We start from the raw sequence: 15,676 nt of genomic DNA, 5'->3' as shown, positions 1-15,676 counted from the left end.
ATTGAAGCTATATTAAAATGTTTTGATACAATAGTTTGTGGTATATGTATAATTTCAAGTCAATTACAGAATTTTCCTCGAGGCACCACTCATCAGTAACTCATACTTTTTGCTGTAAATGGCAGCGCGTGGGCCCTTTTCCCTGGGATTATGACAGCTTTTCTTCTGATCAAAAGACTGCCTCCTTTTCAAAGGATGATGCAATTAAGGATCAAGTGACACTGCTGCACGGTTGTAAACTCACCCTGAACTGTTTCTCCAGACGAGTACGACCAGCCGAATTGGGGGTGAGAATGCTGTTGACGTAGCCGTGCAGCTGCCAGGCAGGCACTTCTGTCTCTCTGCTGAAAATTGCCTCCATCAGAGCATCGTGGATGAACACATACTGCTCCTACAGGAGTGCAGGAATGTCAACACATGACAGAATCAAGTATAACGGCTATTACAACTGTTAAAATTGTTTATGAATCCAATAAATGACAAACACAGAAAAAAAAAATAGTGCTACCACAAGAGTTAACGGGGAAAAGTCCACAGGGGAAAATTATCCATGACACAACATTTTTAATACAGCTCGATGGTGGCAGAGGTCAGCGCTGGGGGTCTTACCTCAGTCTGGACCAGGTAGTTGCGCTGTGTGCGGATATGTTTGAGAAAGTCCAGGATGCTGACTGTGCTTTTGTCCTTGATTTGTTGCAGCATGCTGTCAATGACAATGTACGTTCCTGTGCGCCCAACCCCTGCACTGAGGCCAGCACAAAGCAATATGAGCACGCTGGCAGACCCGTCAGCACAATTTCAGTGTCTAACACTCATAATTAATGTTCATTTAAGTAATGGATTGTACCTGCAGTGCACCAGGACTGGGCCCATGTCTGCAGTGCGGGCCGCTGATGAGCGGTTAATGAAGGTGAGGACAGGGAGAGTGTACTCGGGCACGCCCATGTCAGGCCATTGAGTGTAGTGGTATTGGATTACAATGCGCTCATTTAGCTTCCCCTTTGGATTCCCCTTTTGACCCTGAAAAATAGCACCCGTCTCAGAATGCGGCATAGTCTATTATCACTGTCAGTCAATTCCATCATTAACATTACAGCCCAGGCTGTCTTTTCCCGTATTTTCAGGACCATAAGTCACACCTAATGTCACTTCCCGCTGCAGGTAATTGTTTTCATTACAGAGTGGGCGGTGTTCTCTGGACGCAGGTGTGTCCGATATCATCAGCGACGCATTTAAACGCAGGCGATCCCAGAGAGGATTGCAGAGATATTGTTTTGCTGGTCGCCAACAGACGTTTTTTTTAACTCTCAAACCTCTTATTCGTATTTAGCTAATTTCGCAACTTCCTTGGTTTGCTTGTTCTGCCACCTTCGTTTGATATCTTCTACCTCGTGCAGGTATTTAAGTGGTTTTCTGTTCATTTGTTTTCTTATCTCTTTGGCCTATTTGCCTACCACCATAGTTTATCTACGGGTTAGTTTTTGTGATCCCCTCGACCTGTTGTCACGGTCCCTTTTTGTTTCCCCTCTTTTCCGCGATTGCATGTTTTCGTTTGTATTCAGTAAACTGCATCCCTTGTTGTCTGTTTTAAGGGTCCAATCTTGTTTTCTGCAATCGTGGACTGTAACACCTAAAAGTAAAAAAGCTTTCTCCAAAATGGATGGGGCGCCTAATAATACTATTTTATGGACCAAGTACCACAGCAGACGTAAGTGAGAACCTTTAAGGGATCCAAGGATAGAACGGCTTGTTGTTCTTAAAAGATAAACGTTATTAAGAGGTAAAATAAGTTGATATTAAAACCCCTCTTGATGTTTTCATTTTTATACCATTTGTTGTTGACGCCGCAGGGCGGTGACGTCACATGTTTACGCTGTCAAGCTTCCAGAGTATAACACTAGCGACATTAACATGTCATCCCTTTTAATTTGAACCCGAGAGAAACATTAATGATTATGACAGCACTTTTGATATTTCACAAGACGAGCAGCAAAAGCAAAATGAACAGGAAGGACGGGATGAGAGGAGACTTCTGCCAAAATGTGCTACAATGGCGAAACGTCCAACAAGAGAAAGATTTGAAACACAAAGTACCACCGTGCGCAGAACACACTAAAGATCAGTGTTGCTAATCTTACATTAAAAAAGCAATTACAGTTTCAAATTACTTCTCTCAAAAAGTAATTGCGTTAGTAACTGTTACATGAATGTAAGAAAAATTGGTTGCTGGGCGAAGTAACTGGTGATAATTTTCATGTTTTTTTCTCAAGGAAAAAAAAAAAAAAAAAAAAAAACATAGGTCACACTTTGTAAAGTTTGAAGGGTTTTTGGGACAATTGGCCCAAGCCCAATTCTTTACCCTAAACTTAACTAGACACAGGGGTATTGCGTATATTGCGATAACTAGATGTTACCTTTGCTACGTTTGGAAGTCATTTTATGTTTTGAATCAACCGTTAGTTGTTAAAATTGCTCCCATTATTGCATTAGTTCCCTTCTGCCTACTTTCGACATGTGAATGTTTTAAAACTGTTTCATTTTAAAGTTAGATACAAGTCAAGATTTTGCCGATTTAGGAGTATTTTAGATAAAAAGTTACTTAAGTTTGCTAGGAAGGTTCTCTACAACAAAGCCTTCCTAAGAAGTCTATTGCTTTAAGATGGCGGCTGTTTACTAATGCATTTAGTTCTCTATACATGTTGCTAACGCTGCTGTGTCTATCATTTCGCATCTAGTTCTATATATACACTACCGTTCAAAAGTTTGGGGTCTGAGCGACCCCAAACTTTTGAACGATAGTGTATGTGAGATCTACTGTAGCATCATGTGGGCGTAGTTTGTAAGATATCGGCTACAGTCAGGTATTATTGGAGCCACCTAGCATCGCTTTTGCAACGGCCTCACAACTCCCTTGCCTCCTCCTCCCTACTCCTGCTCTGGTTTGTTGTATCCGTGAGTCCGTCTCCCTCAAACTTTTCTCGCGTCATTCAACCAACATAGTAACGCATGGTAACGCATGCCTTTCCATTCTCAGTAACGGTCACGGCGTTGCCAAGATGAGAAAAGTAATTAATTAGATTCAGTACTGAAAAAAAATAATGTTAGTTACACCGTTATATTCTAAAACCGTTATTAACAACACTGCTAAAGATGACTTAAGAAAATACTTAAATGTAGTAATAACAAATAAGGGTGGTTTAAATGTGCTATGTGACTAATGTGGTTAACAGATCAACAATCTGCTTTAAAGATACCGCAAGAAAACACAATGCTTAAAAGTATGAGAGGTAAGGACATGCAAAAAGTATTTTGAGACAATGAAAAGGTAATAAAAGACTCAATAAAAACAAAAATAATAAGTACTCGCTGCTTTTAACCTATGAGCGCATGTGTTGGACATCTCGCCGTGTACAAGGAATTGGAGTAACCCAGTAGTGTTCGTCTAGTGCAGGGGTCGGGAACCTTTTTGACTGAGAGAGCCATGAACACCACATATTTTCAAAAGTAATTCCGTCAGAGCCATACAATATGTTTAAAATGAAAAATACAAGTAATGTGTGCATTTTATGTAATTTCAACACTTAAAGTACAATAAGACTCTGAATTATTTTGAATAACATTGTTATGCTGTTGCTAATCAATGATGAGTATTGCTTACCATGAATACGACTTCTGCTGCTGCATGGTTTTGCTGATGGCTTTTTAGTCTGCTTGATACTTGGTGAGGTTAAGCTTCACGCAGGCGTTGGGAAACTTATGCACGGAGGACCATCAGTGCACACCGAAACAAGTTTGTTCATCGGTAGATTTTTTTTCTTTAACGAACTCAGTGAAGGACTTCAATAAATCCTTCCCTCTTGTTGTCCCTTTCATAGTCAAAACCTTGCAATCACGCTGAACTGAGATGAATAGCTCATGTCTGTTGACTAATCCAAAGCGAGAGAAAAAAACGGTGCTGCATATATGTCCTTATGTCCTGCTGAAAAGTATAATACTCCTCATCCCTTCTTCTTTTTGCCATCTTCTCAAAAGGGTTTCTAAAATTAGATGACAACGCGGAAAACGAAATTGAAAACAAGATACGTTTACTTCCTGATCTCACGCACACAGCAAAATACGGCAACCCCACTTAAACAGTAGCCACGTTTACATGCTGACTTTTATTCATACCGATTCAAATCATTCCGAATGGAAATTTCACATCAGTCTGCCTTTATTCCGAAAGGACGTTTGACAACTGCCATCTGACATGCGCAGATTAATCAAAACAAAGCGTCACGTTGCAAAACATGGAGATCGATCGTCAGATCAGCTGCTGTTTTAACTTTTCGAGTGGAAACAAAATTTCAGAATGACACGCCGTTCATTTAAAAAGTTGTGTGGGTGCGCTGTGCGTGTGCTTGGAAGCCATGTTGCAAGTGACGTTACTTACGTCACCAAGTGACGTCACCACGTCAGTACGGAGCATGCGCAGAAAGAACGCAACCAGACACCATTCCGCTTCCCTGTTTACATGATATAATTTTACTTCTAATCGGTTTGGGAAAAGGAATATTCCACCCCTGTGAATCGGAATGAAATTCCATTCGGTTTGGGCCTGTTCATTCCGAATGAGGTGTTTATATGGAACACATTTATTCGGTTTGAACAAATATTCCAATTGCAATTGGAATATTTGGCTCCATGTAAACGTGGCAAGTGTCTCTGCCTAATCTGCGTTGCCTATTCGATTGATAGAGAGATAGACACAACGTCATGTATGTTTGCCACTTTCCCACTAAAATTACGGCAAACCGGCTTTTTAGTTGCCGGTTGTAGTATATGGACTACGTGTCCCATAATCACCCTGGGTTCACGCAGCCAATGGCATGGGACTTGGGGGAATCTAAGGTAGCACATCTAGGTTGCTATTCGATGATCTCCAGTGCGAAGTGAGCAAGTGTTGTCGGAGCATCAAAAAAGTTAACATACAATGCAAAAGTCACATCTGCTCATTACTGCACAACACCAGTGTATGACTGGTGACGAACGCAGTTTCGCGCAATACGCAAAGGAGTATAATGAAACTTTTTTAAAAAAACGTATTTATTTTTTTTAATAATTAAAGATTTGTCTGCTAGCCATATATGCAGCCGTCAAACAAGCCATAGGTTCCCGACCCCTGATCTAGTGACAGTGAAAATTTACGTCATCACCTCGAGCCTCCTTTGCACGCATGAAACATGGCGTCCTCCGTAGGTCAAAACATGTACTAAACATTATAGTTTTTTAAATCAATGGCAATATTTTATGTGTTTCCAATAACATATTTTAGTAAAAGAGAACAATTGTGGCTTATTAAAGCCTATAAGTCTAAGCCCGAGGTTACCTTTAAAGGGAAAAGGTTGCGCATAATAGGGGGCGTGCCCCCAGTAGATATTAAGTTCGAGTGTGTACGTAGCGCAAAACAACATCGGTTTGCCGAAGGATCCCCAAAAAGGGTATCTACTGCTAAGAGACACTCTTATAAATCCCAGTTCAAACTTCAGGCTATCACCTACGCCAAGCAACATTGGAATCGAGTTGCTGAGAGAGAATTGGTTATAAACAAGTCGATAGTTCGCAAGTGGAGCAAGCAGGAAAACGAGCTTTGCTGAGTTAAGAAAACAAAGAGCTGGATGGACGAGGAGAAAATGAGAGAGTGGCTGAGGGACGTGTACGTCAAGCGACCAGATGTTTTTTTTCTTTCCACGCGCCACCATCCCTGTTGTTCTGTGACTCGATGTGGGCCCATCTAACACCTGCTGTGAAAAACCAAGTGCATCTGATGAACTTGGACCTTGCCATCCGGGAGGCTTGACGAAGGAACTCCAAACACTAGACAACAGTGTAAACCCGGCGTTCAACGTCAAGCGGCGAGTGGCAAGGGATGAAGAATGGCGAACACAGCTTTACAGAGACTGGGAGGCAGTGCCAGGTGAGTTACGCCACAATTTGTGAATGGATTGTTGTTGCTTGGGCTAAGGCCTGTTTGCACTGTTGTTCGTGCTTTCGCCAAAGCCGGCATCATTTCTGAGGAGGAGGAGACACACGGCAAGGAGACAGACTCTGACAACGACGAGAGGGAACCTGCTGTGTTTGATGGATACCTAGCCTGGCTGTTTAATTCAAATACAGAAGATGAGGACCTTGTTGGATTTGTGGGTTAAGACTGACGTGAGTTCTTTGTTAAATTCATGAATAAAGTACAATTGAACACAGTTTTGCACCTGCTGCCTTAAAAATAAATAAATAAATAAATAAAAACACTAGCGCAGACGCTAGCATGTATGTTTTTTATGCCCCAATAATTTGCATTGTGCGCCTTGTGTGTGTGTTAAATACAAAAATACCGTTTTAATACAGTGCGCCCTATGGTCGCGAAAATACGGTATTTCTTTACCTTTTTAACTTTTGTGTTCCGTATGAGGAATCGCCTCAGAGTGTAGCAGGCGTGCACTTTGGTACATTTCAGCGTAACAACAATGTTGCCATACTGCTCGCTGTTCTCTGTAGGCCAATACTGGTCACATTTCCTCTGTAAAACACAGTAAGTAATGCTTAAATCACACCTGACGTCTGCTAATAAATCATAAAGCACTTCCTATAAAATTTTAAGGTGCTTGGTTGCCTACCCGTCCCTTCTCCACAAGGTTTGTTATCATGACAATGATTCCAGTGTTCTGCTCCCACACCATCCTCCAGAAGTCTTCAAAGGTAGACTTAAGTGGACCCTGAGCAGCTATATAGGCTCTAGGTCGGTTGTAGCCCTGAGACAAGTCACATGTTTCCAAATTAAGGTGATGTTCAGAAGACATGTTCCAGAATTGGACAATATTTGACGTCCCACCTTTGAAATTTTAAATAATACACATACAAAACACTAACACATGCAGTTTGAGTAAAAAAAAAAAATGCCTGAAAATATATTTACAAATATTAATTAAGTCTGGAGTAGCCTCTAAAAGGCCTTCTGACTCTCTTGTCCTTCTTATGATCAAAATTGAATTGTAAATAAAAAAAAAAAATCTTTTTTTTTTTTGGCACATCTACCAAATTTGACAAGAAAACGGCATTTGTTAATATGTACAGTGGTATGAAAAAGTATCTGAACCTTTTGGAATTTCTCACATTCCTGCATAAAATCACCATCAAATGTGAGCTGATCTTTGTCAAAATCACATAGATGAAAAAAAAACTGTGTCTTCCTTAACTAAAACCAGTCAAACATTTATAGGTTTTCATAATTTAATGAGGATAGTATGCAAACAAAGACAGGAAGGAGGAAAAATAAGTGAACAGTCACATTTAATATTTTGTGGCCCACCTTTGGCAGCAATAACTTCAACCAGACGCTTCCTGTAGCTGCAGATCAAACTGGCTCACCAATCAGGACTAATCTTGGCCCATTCTTCTCTACAAAATTGCTGTAGTTCAGTCAGATTCCTGGAATGGCTGGCATGAATTGCTGTCTTCAGGTCATGCCACATTATCTCAATGGGGTTCAAGTCTGGACTTTGATTTGACTTGACTTTGGCCACTCCAGAACGTGTATTTTGCTCTTCGGAAACCATTCTGAAGTTGATTTACTTCTGTGTTTTGGACCATTGTCGTTTTGCAGCATCCATCCTTTTTTTTAGCTTCAACTGTCTGACGGACGGCCTCAGGTTTTTCTGCAAAACATCCTGATAAACTTTTAAATTCATTCTTCCATTAATGATTGGAAGTTGTCCAGGCCCTGACGTAGCAAAACAGCCCCAAATCGTGATGCTCTACCATGCTTCACAGTTGAGATGAGGTGTTGATGTTGGTGAGCTGTTCCATTTTTCCTCCACTAATGACATTGTGTGTTACTCCCAAACAATTGAACTTTGGTTAATCAGTCCCCAAAATATTTTGCCAAAACTTCTGTGGAGTGTCCAAGTGCAATTTTGCGAACATTAAACGAGCAACAATGTTTTTTTTTTAGACAGCAGTGGCTTCATCCGTGGAGTCCTCCCATGAATACCATTCTCAGCCATAGTTTTACATATAGTTGATGTGTGCAGAGATATTGGACTGTGCAGGTTATTTCTGTAAGTCTTCAGCAGACACTCTAGGGTGCTTTTTTACCGCTCTCAGTACTCTGCGCTGAACTCTTGGTGTCATCTTTGGTGGACGGCCACTCCTTGGGAGAGAAGCAACAGTGCCAAACTCTCTCCATTTGTAGACAACTTCTCTGACTGTCAACTGATGAACATCCAGACTTTTAAAGATGGTTTTGTATCCTTTCCCAGCTTTATACAAATCAACAATCCTTAATTGAAGGTCTTCAGACAGCTCTTTTGACTGAGCCATGATGCACATCAGACAATGCTTATCAAGACAATTCTTACCAGTTGTGTGTTTCATAGTGGGCAGGGCAGCTTTAAACCACTCATTAGTGATTGGGCACACACCTGACTTAAATTGTTTGGTAAAAATAGGTTTCAATTGCTCTTTAAGTCTCCTTAGGCAAAGGGTTCCCTTACTTATTTTTCCCCCTTGTGTCATTGTTTGCATGCTATTCTCATTAAAATATGAAAACCTATAAATATTAGGGTGGTTTTAGTTAAAGCAGACACTGTTTTTACATCTGTGTGATTTTGACAAATATTAGATCACATTTGATGGTGATTTAATGCAGAAATGTGAGAGATTCCAAAAGGTTCAGATGCTTTTTCATACCACTCTATTACATTTGATGTTTTTTTTTTTTTAAATTAAAAAAAACATGTCATGTATGCATCTCTTTCCAATGTTAAACCTGAATAAATACATTGAACACACATGGGGGCGGAGGGGGGTTGTTGCTCTACTTCACAGTTGTTCACTTATCGCGGCGGGTTCTGGTCCTCATTGACAGCGTAAAATCACTGTAGTTGTCAGTCGACATATCATCAGAAATAATATGAAAATATTTTAGAAAGGTTGAAAAGTTCCCTAGTGTTGCTTTAAAGTAGGGCAAATAAGTAGCTGTGCATAGTCCAGAAATTACGGTAAATGTGTCCTCTTGATCAGCAGGAACAGCTAGATAAACCGCTAGTGCTTGTCCTGAGAAAAGCTTAACAATAGTACGGATTTGCGACATCGTTCATGTGATTCTGGCAAATATTGTACCTATCAAATGTGTCTGACTTAATTGATATTTTTTAGGGCTGTCAAAATTATCGCGTTAACGGGCGTTAATTAATTTTTTAAATTAATCACGTTAAAATATTTGACGCAATTAACGCACCCGCTGGCATATTGCCTCAAACATTACAATGAGGCCGTTTATGGACATTAAGAGTGAAAAGAATGCCACCGGCCGCTTGGGGGCAGCGCCGTTCCATACTCATGCTATGTCTTCTAAACGTGGGAGAATTAGTAGTTGTGAGACGTTTATGCTGTATTCACAATGCAATGCAAATTGCTATTTGTGCTCCACACATATTTCGGTAAGTTTTCTTTCTTTTAGTGGCAATTATGTGTTATATACAGTAAAGGCGAGTGGACACAGGCGCACCGTTTATTGGCATAAGCTTCTCCTTCACAACAAACATAAGTATTGTTTAGTGAAAGCACAACAAAAATAATATTCCTATTTCTCTCAAAAAAAATAAAATAATAATGTTCTCAAAAAGAAAAGCACTTCAGTCTATAGTAATGAGGCCCTATTCTGACACACAGTTAAACAACAATGCTAAATAAACTGGCATTCCATATCAATTTAGCTATGCAAAATACACGTAAAACGTTTCACTCTATTTATATTATTGTTATTTTTATTCTTATTATTATATTAACTCTACTTTTGATTGAACATTTTACACATTTTATTAAAACAAAAACATGAAGAGGTGTTTTAATATAAAATTACTATAACTTGTTACTATAACATTTATCGTTTAAGAACTACAAGTCTTTCTATCCGTGGATCACTTTAACAGAAAGAATGTTAATAATGCCATTTGTGGATTTATTGTTACAATAAACAAATACAGTACTGATGTACAGTATGTTGTATGTATATATCCGTCATGTGTCTTATCTTTCCATTGCAACAATAATTTACATAAGAATATGGCATATTTTAGAGATGGTTTGAATTGCGATTAATTGTGATTAATTACGATTAATTAATTTTTAAGCTGTAATTAACTCGATTAAAAATTTTAATCGTTTGACAGCCCTAATATTTTTATTATATGACTAATTTAGTTAGGTAATAAAAAATACTATTGATCTAAAAGCTGTGGTTTATTATTATTGATAATATTTGAGTACCTTCTTAAGGAAACCTGACTTACACATGATCCTAGCTCAACATTATAAGATGATGTACACTTTGTGAATATGGATGTGTGTGTGAATACATTGAAATATGTAGCACAGACTTGAAAACTTAATTTTTCATGAATTTTAAATGGTAAATGGTGTTATATTTGAGCAAACATGTTCTCCAATTCTGGAATCACCCCAAAAACCGGGCATAAAATGAAGCATTTGAACTCACGTCCACATAGTTGGCATTGATATAATCTGAATGTTTCGCGTCTTTCCCAGCCAGTGCTCGTAATTTCACTCGGCTATGGTCATCTGTGGAGGGAAATGAACGTTTGAGCAAATTATTGTTCAATGAAGGAAAGTAGGTTAGTAAAACATAAGAGGATTCCTCTGCAGCAGACATCCTCTATAATGCCATTTCACAGAAAACTCACAAGCCACAATGTTGATGTATCTGTTTTTGTGCTTGTTGTCAGGATGATTGGAGTGTTCCGCTGTGATTTTCAGGTCTGCTGTGGAGCGTTGGACCTCCTGGGGAGGGCGCGAGAAAAACAAAACAAAAATGGAATTGAATCATTCGCTACTACATTAAGCAAAACTGCATGATTTGATTCATTGCATATTGCCTCCTTGTGTTAACACTGGTCATTAATAACAGTACTGAATCAAACACACAGCTAATTATTTTTTAAATGGGCAGCATAACAAATATAAGTATGTCAACAAATGAGAGCATCCAGACAGTCTGCAAAGAAAAGCAAGAAAGAAACAACACTCATGTGTGGGTATGAGATGATGAGCTAATTTTGCCATATTAAGAGCATCATCAAACAATTCACTAGCCACTGTCTGTGCTGTAAAGAGCACTGCTCACAACAAATATCAGTTCAAAATGGTCCCGGAGCAAAAACCACTCGTTTCTTGTGTACTTTCTCTTTCAATTTCTAACTAGTTGCCCCTTAATTAATAGTGGTCTCTGCTGGATGCCACAAAGTAGTAAAATCTGTTATGCCTCTACTGGTTCAAGACAAATGAAACAAACTCAAGTGATCGAGAAAAAAAAATAAAAATCACAGGTCCATGATCCGCTACTGCGTTGTTTACAGTTCAGGAAGAAGTCGAAAGTAAAAACCAAGCAGCAAATGGGTTGATGTTCCAGTGCCGCCGCTATTCATGTTTGAACTCATACAACCTTCTTTTAATGCTCCTCCTCCTGTGTTGTATTTACATGACAAATGAGCGTATGAGCCTGACGCCAAACGACCCAATTAAAGAGCACCCTTCAGGAGTGAAGCTTTCGCCTTCTTTCTTAACCTGCTATCACCCTAATTAACTCCACGTCTGCCTGTTTGCCTTTCCACCATATCTATTTAAAAAGAGCAAAGTTGAAGGGGAACAGAGTGTCATGCTGAGAAGTCTGCTTGATTGGAGGAGGTGTTGTAAAACAAGAAGACACCAACAGAGAGAATACATGTTTTTGCGAAGTTAATGAATTAATAGGCTGACATTACAATGAGATCACATTTTGCGGTCACGTCACGCATAGCTATTTTCGAGGTCTATGCATTGCCTAGTGGCAGTACTATGCATTTAGTGCTTGCCACTTCCAAACTGTCGAGCTCTTATAGCAGTATCATTCAGAGTACCCAGTCACAAGCTGGGTAGAATCTTTTTAAAGGGAACATCAGACTTAGAGACTTGTAGGCTCTAATAAGCCACAATTGTTCTCTTTTATTACAATATGTTATTAGAAACACATAAAATATTGCCATTGATTTAAAAATCTATAATATTTAGTAGTACATGTTTTGACCTAAGGAGGGCACCAGTTTGGCAATGGACGCTCAGGGTGATGACGTAGATTGTCACTGTCAGTCAAAGAATACTACCGGGTTTCTGCAATTCCTTCTACACGGCGAGACGTCAAACACATGCCCTCATCGGTTAAAAGCGGTGATCTTTTATTACCTCCTCAAAATACTTCTTGCATGTGTTTCCCTCTCATACTTTTAAGCATTGTGTTTTCTTGTGGTAACTTGAAAGCAGATTGTTGATCTGTTGACCACATTAGTCACGTAGTATATTTAAACCACCCTTGTTTGATATTACCGTATTGGCCCGAATATAAGACGGCCCTGATTATAAGACGACCCCCTCTTTTTCAAGACTCAAGTTTGAAAAAAGACTTTTTGAACACCAAATCCATTTTTATACAGAAAATAATTACAGTAAATCCGAAACAAATGATTATAACAATATATTTGAGAGAAAAAGCATGTTATTTTGCCTGATTCAAATCTTAATATCTGAACATTTAAATATGTAAACTAAAGTGCAATCACATTCGTAAATGAATGGCTTCTGGTTTTTGAAATGTAAATAAATCAATCTATTGTGATAAAACAACAAAATTGCAATAACTGCATTAACCATCAAAGTGAAGTCTAACTGTAACTGTAGTCTTGAAACAAATCTGAATAAGGAAAAACATTGCAATAAAATAATGTAAACTGGTTAAACTTGAGATTAGCTGAGATCTGGCATGACAGAACATCGCTTCAATGATATCTGGTGCCATCTAGTGTTGTGAATGGGTATAACGTCTAGACCGCGAATATAAGACAACCCCCTCTTTTTCAGTCTAATTTCAATGCAAAAAACACCGTCTTATATTCGGGCCAATACGGTACTATGTTTAAGTATTTTCTTAAGGCATCTTTAGTCTGTTCTCTCTGTATGCACCTAAATAAAAAAAAGCTGAAAGCACACGAAGTACTTTGGGTGTCAAATTTGCCTCGTGTAGGACATTTTGCCGGTGTAGCACATTTTGGCAGACAACCATTTTTTTTTCCTACTCTCGTCTTGTCTCATCCCTTCTTTCCTGTTCATTTGGTTTTGCTTCTCGTTTTGTGAAATATCTACAGCAGTGGTGTCCAAACTATTCCACATAGGGCCGCAGTGGGTGCTGGATTTCATACCTACAAAACAAGATGACTTCTTTTCACCAATCTGGTGTCTAACAAATGTAATCAGTTGATTGCAGTCAGGTGCTGCTTGTTTTAGCACAAACTGTGCTCGATTGGTAGGTACAAAAACCAGGACCCACAGCGGCCCTTGCGGACAGGTTTGGACACCCATGATCTACAGTGTTGACATGCTCATTAATGTTCCTCTCGGATTCAAATTGAAAGGGTTGAACAGATGACATGTTTATGTTGCTAAAGTCATGCTCTGGAAGCCCAGCAGCGTCACCCTGTGATGTCACTGCGCTGCAACATCAACAACAATGGCGACCTACTAGTTAAACTAATTTTACAAATTGTATAAAAACGAGAACATAAGAGGGGTTTCAATATCAAATTATTTTAACTCATAATAACGTTTATCTTTTAAGAACTACAAGTCTTTCTATCCTTGGATCCCTTTAATTTCTTATTTTGTTGTTGTTTTAAAACCATTACAAACAATTCAATTAACATTTTAGGTTCCACTGTGTGCATAGTCAACTAAATTAAAATTTGTCCCCCAACGATGTTGTACTCACTGCTCCGTGACAAGTAAACTACTTTCCTGGAAAAAGCAGCACACTGATACTAGGGATGTCACCGTGATCAGAAATCAGGTCGATCGAGCCATTTTTCAGAGGATCGGAATCGGGTGAAAAGGATCGGGTTTTTAATTTAAAAAATATATACAGTGGTACCTCTACATACAAAGTTATATTCCAGGACCTTGTTTGTAAGTCGAAATCTTTAATAAATACTGCTTGTACTATTGCATATAGCTATTACAGAGGCCAAAACAAAAAAATTATAAATAAAAATTGGAATAATAACACAATAATAATAATAATAATCATAATACCTGTAATAATTTAATCAATCGGGTTTTAATGTGGCGGATGTGTTTTGCGTGGTGTACCTGAACACACAACGTGGCTGACGTGACAGAGTGAAAGAGAGGTGCATTAGAGTTTTTTTCATGTTCTGTTGTTGGCGTCAGCTGCAGTGGACAGTAGGCGTGTTGTGTTACACAAGTTCTGAAATAAATGATTAAAAACCTGACGATTTCTTTGGCGATGTTACAATAATAATAATTATCACGTTAACTTAAAAAGAATGGGGACAGGAGGTTGGAGGAGGACCGACGAGATTGTAGATATTCTACGGCCGTTTTGTCGAGCCACTTCACAGACGCGCACACCACACTTATATTTTTTTATCATTTCAGTCTCCATTTCAACGTTAAGCGTCACCTTTTTCACCACCTGCACTAATATTCTTGGAACCTTTGTTGATTTTTCTAACAAGAAAATCAGCCGTTTGTCAGTCTTGCGGGAAAACAAACTGCGGCGTGGTCATGAATCGTCACATTTCGAGCATGTCGTCGGATGTAGAAACAAACGGCGAGTCAAATTTTATGTCGGATGTCAAAAAGACTGTGTGTCGAAGTGATCGTATGTCGCGGTACCACTGTATTTATACTGTAGTGTGCCTGAACATCGTCATCGCGATGTGCGGATGCACAATACTTGAATCGCAAGGACGTGCAATACACGGTATGTATAATTTTGAACACACAGACGTGTTTTTCTGCTTCATGCTCGTACAACGCCACAGCCTCTCACCCTCCGTCCTGCTAAGCAGGGCGACCATGCTTTTTTTCTTGGTCAACAGTGCAGCTGGCATTTGGTACTTAAAGTTAACGATGATTGACAGGTTTGCAGCTTTGATCTGGCCAGAGAAGAGTCGGGAGCTCTACGATCAAAGGCACAAATGTGTTAATCATTGTTAAACTTGCAGCCCAGTCTGAAGTGTCTTGTGCCAATTCATTCATTGTGTAAAGCAAAGGGTGAGTGAATTTCTGTGGACTCCCTCAATGAAGCATTTAATAAAGACAAACATTTTTGACGTTTTTCTTGTCTAAGAATAATTCATATTATGAAGGCCCACGATGGGACAGTTGTTTGCACGTCCACCTCACAGTTCTGGGATTGTGGATTCAATCCTGGTTCCGGCCTTCCTGTGTAGTCTGTCTGTACAGTTTAAATTGTTTATTCACGCTACGGTTTATTGCAGAGTGTGACAAACTTAACAGGTGCTCCTACGTGGCTGTTGCATGACCAATGTAAGACGTGGTACCTTTTGCCATCCTAAAGGCCTTTTGTTCATTACTTGAAGGGCTTGCCTAAACCAAAGTCTTATTATTATTTATCAGAGGAGGTTGCAGCGAATCAAGTATTGTGCCAAAGAGTGGTCTCAGCAATTGAGTTAACAGAAGAGCTGCAACTAATTATCATTTCAGTAATTGATTAACAAGTTGATTACCTTTTTAACTAATCAATGAATAAGTAGGGGGGAAAAAACTAGCT

The 15,676-nt window shown here is 39.2% G+C and overlaps 1 protein-coding gene across 2 annotated transcripts in view; it reads right to left on the bottom strand.

The window, feature by feature from the left end:
- ca16b (carbonic anhydrase XVI b) overlaps positions 1 to 15,676 on the bottom strand; it is a 312,279-nt gene that overhangs the window by 22,689 nt on the left and 273,914 nt on the right. For both annotated transcript variants that reach the window (XM_057845617.1, XM_057845618.1), the window contains 7 exons: positions 10,740 to 10,836; positions 10,535 to 10,617; positions 6,654 to 6,788; positions 6,422 to 6,556; positions 848 to 1,020; positions 610 to 745; positions 245 to 391 (listed from right to left, as the gene is read on the bottom strand). In XM_057845617.1, the coding sequence (XP_057701600.1) occupies positions 245 to 391; positions 610 to 745; positions 848 to 1,020; positions 6,422 to 6,556; positions 6,654 to 6,788; positions 10,535 to 10,617; positions 10,740 to 10,836 (906 nt within the window). The remainder of the gene's footprint in view (positions 1 to 244; positions 392 to 609; positions 746 to 847; positions 1,021 to 6,421; positions 6,557 to 6,653; positions 6,789 to 10,534; positions 10,618 to 10,739; positions 10,837 to 15,676) is intronic.

This window comes from Corythoichthys intestinalis, chromosome 9 (genome assembly GCF_030265065.1).
Source record: "Corythoichthys intestinalis isolate RoL2023-P3 chromosome 9, ASM3026506v1, whole genome shotgun sequence".
NCBI classification, from domain to species: Eukaryota; Metazoa; Chordata; class Actinopteri; order Syngnathiformes; family Syngnathidae; genus Corythoichthys; species Corythoichthys intestinalis.
This window is presented reverse-complemented; position numbering and strand designations above follow the sequence as displayed.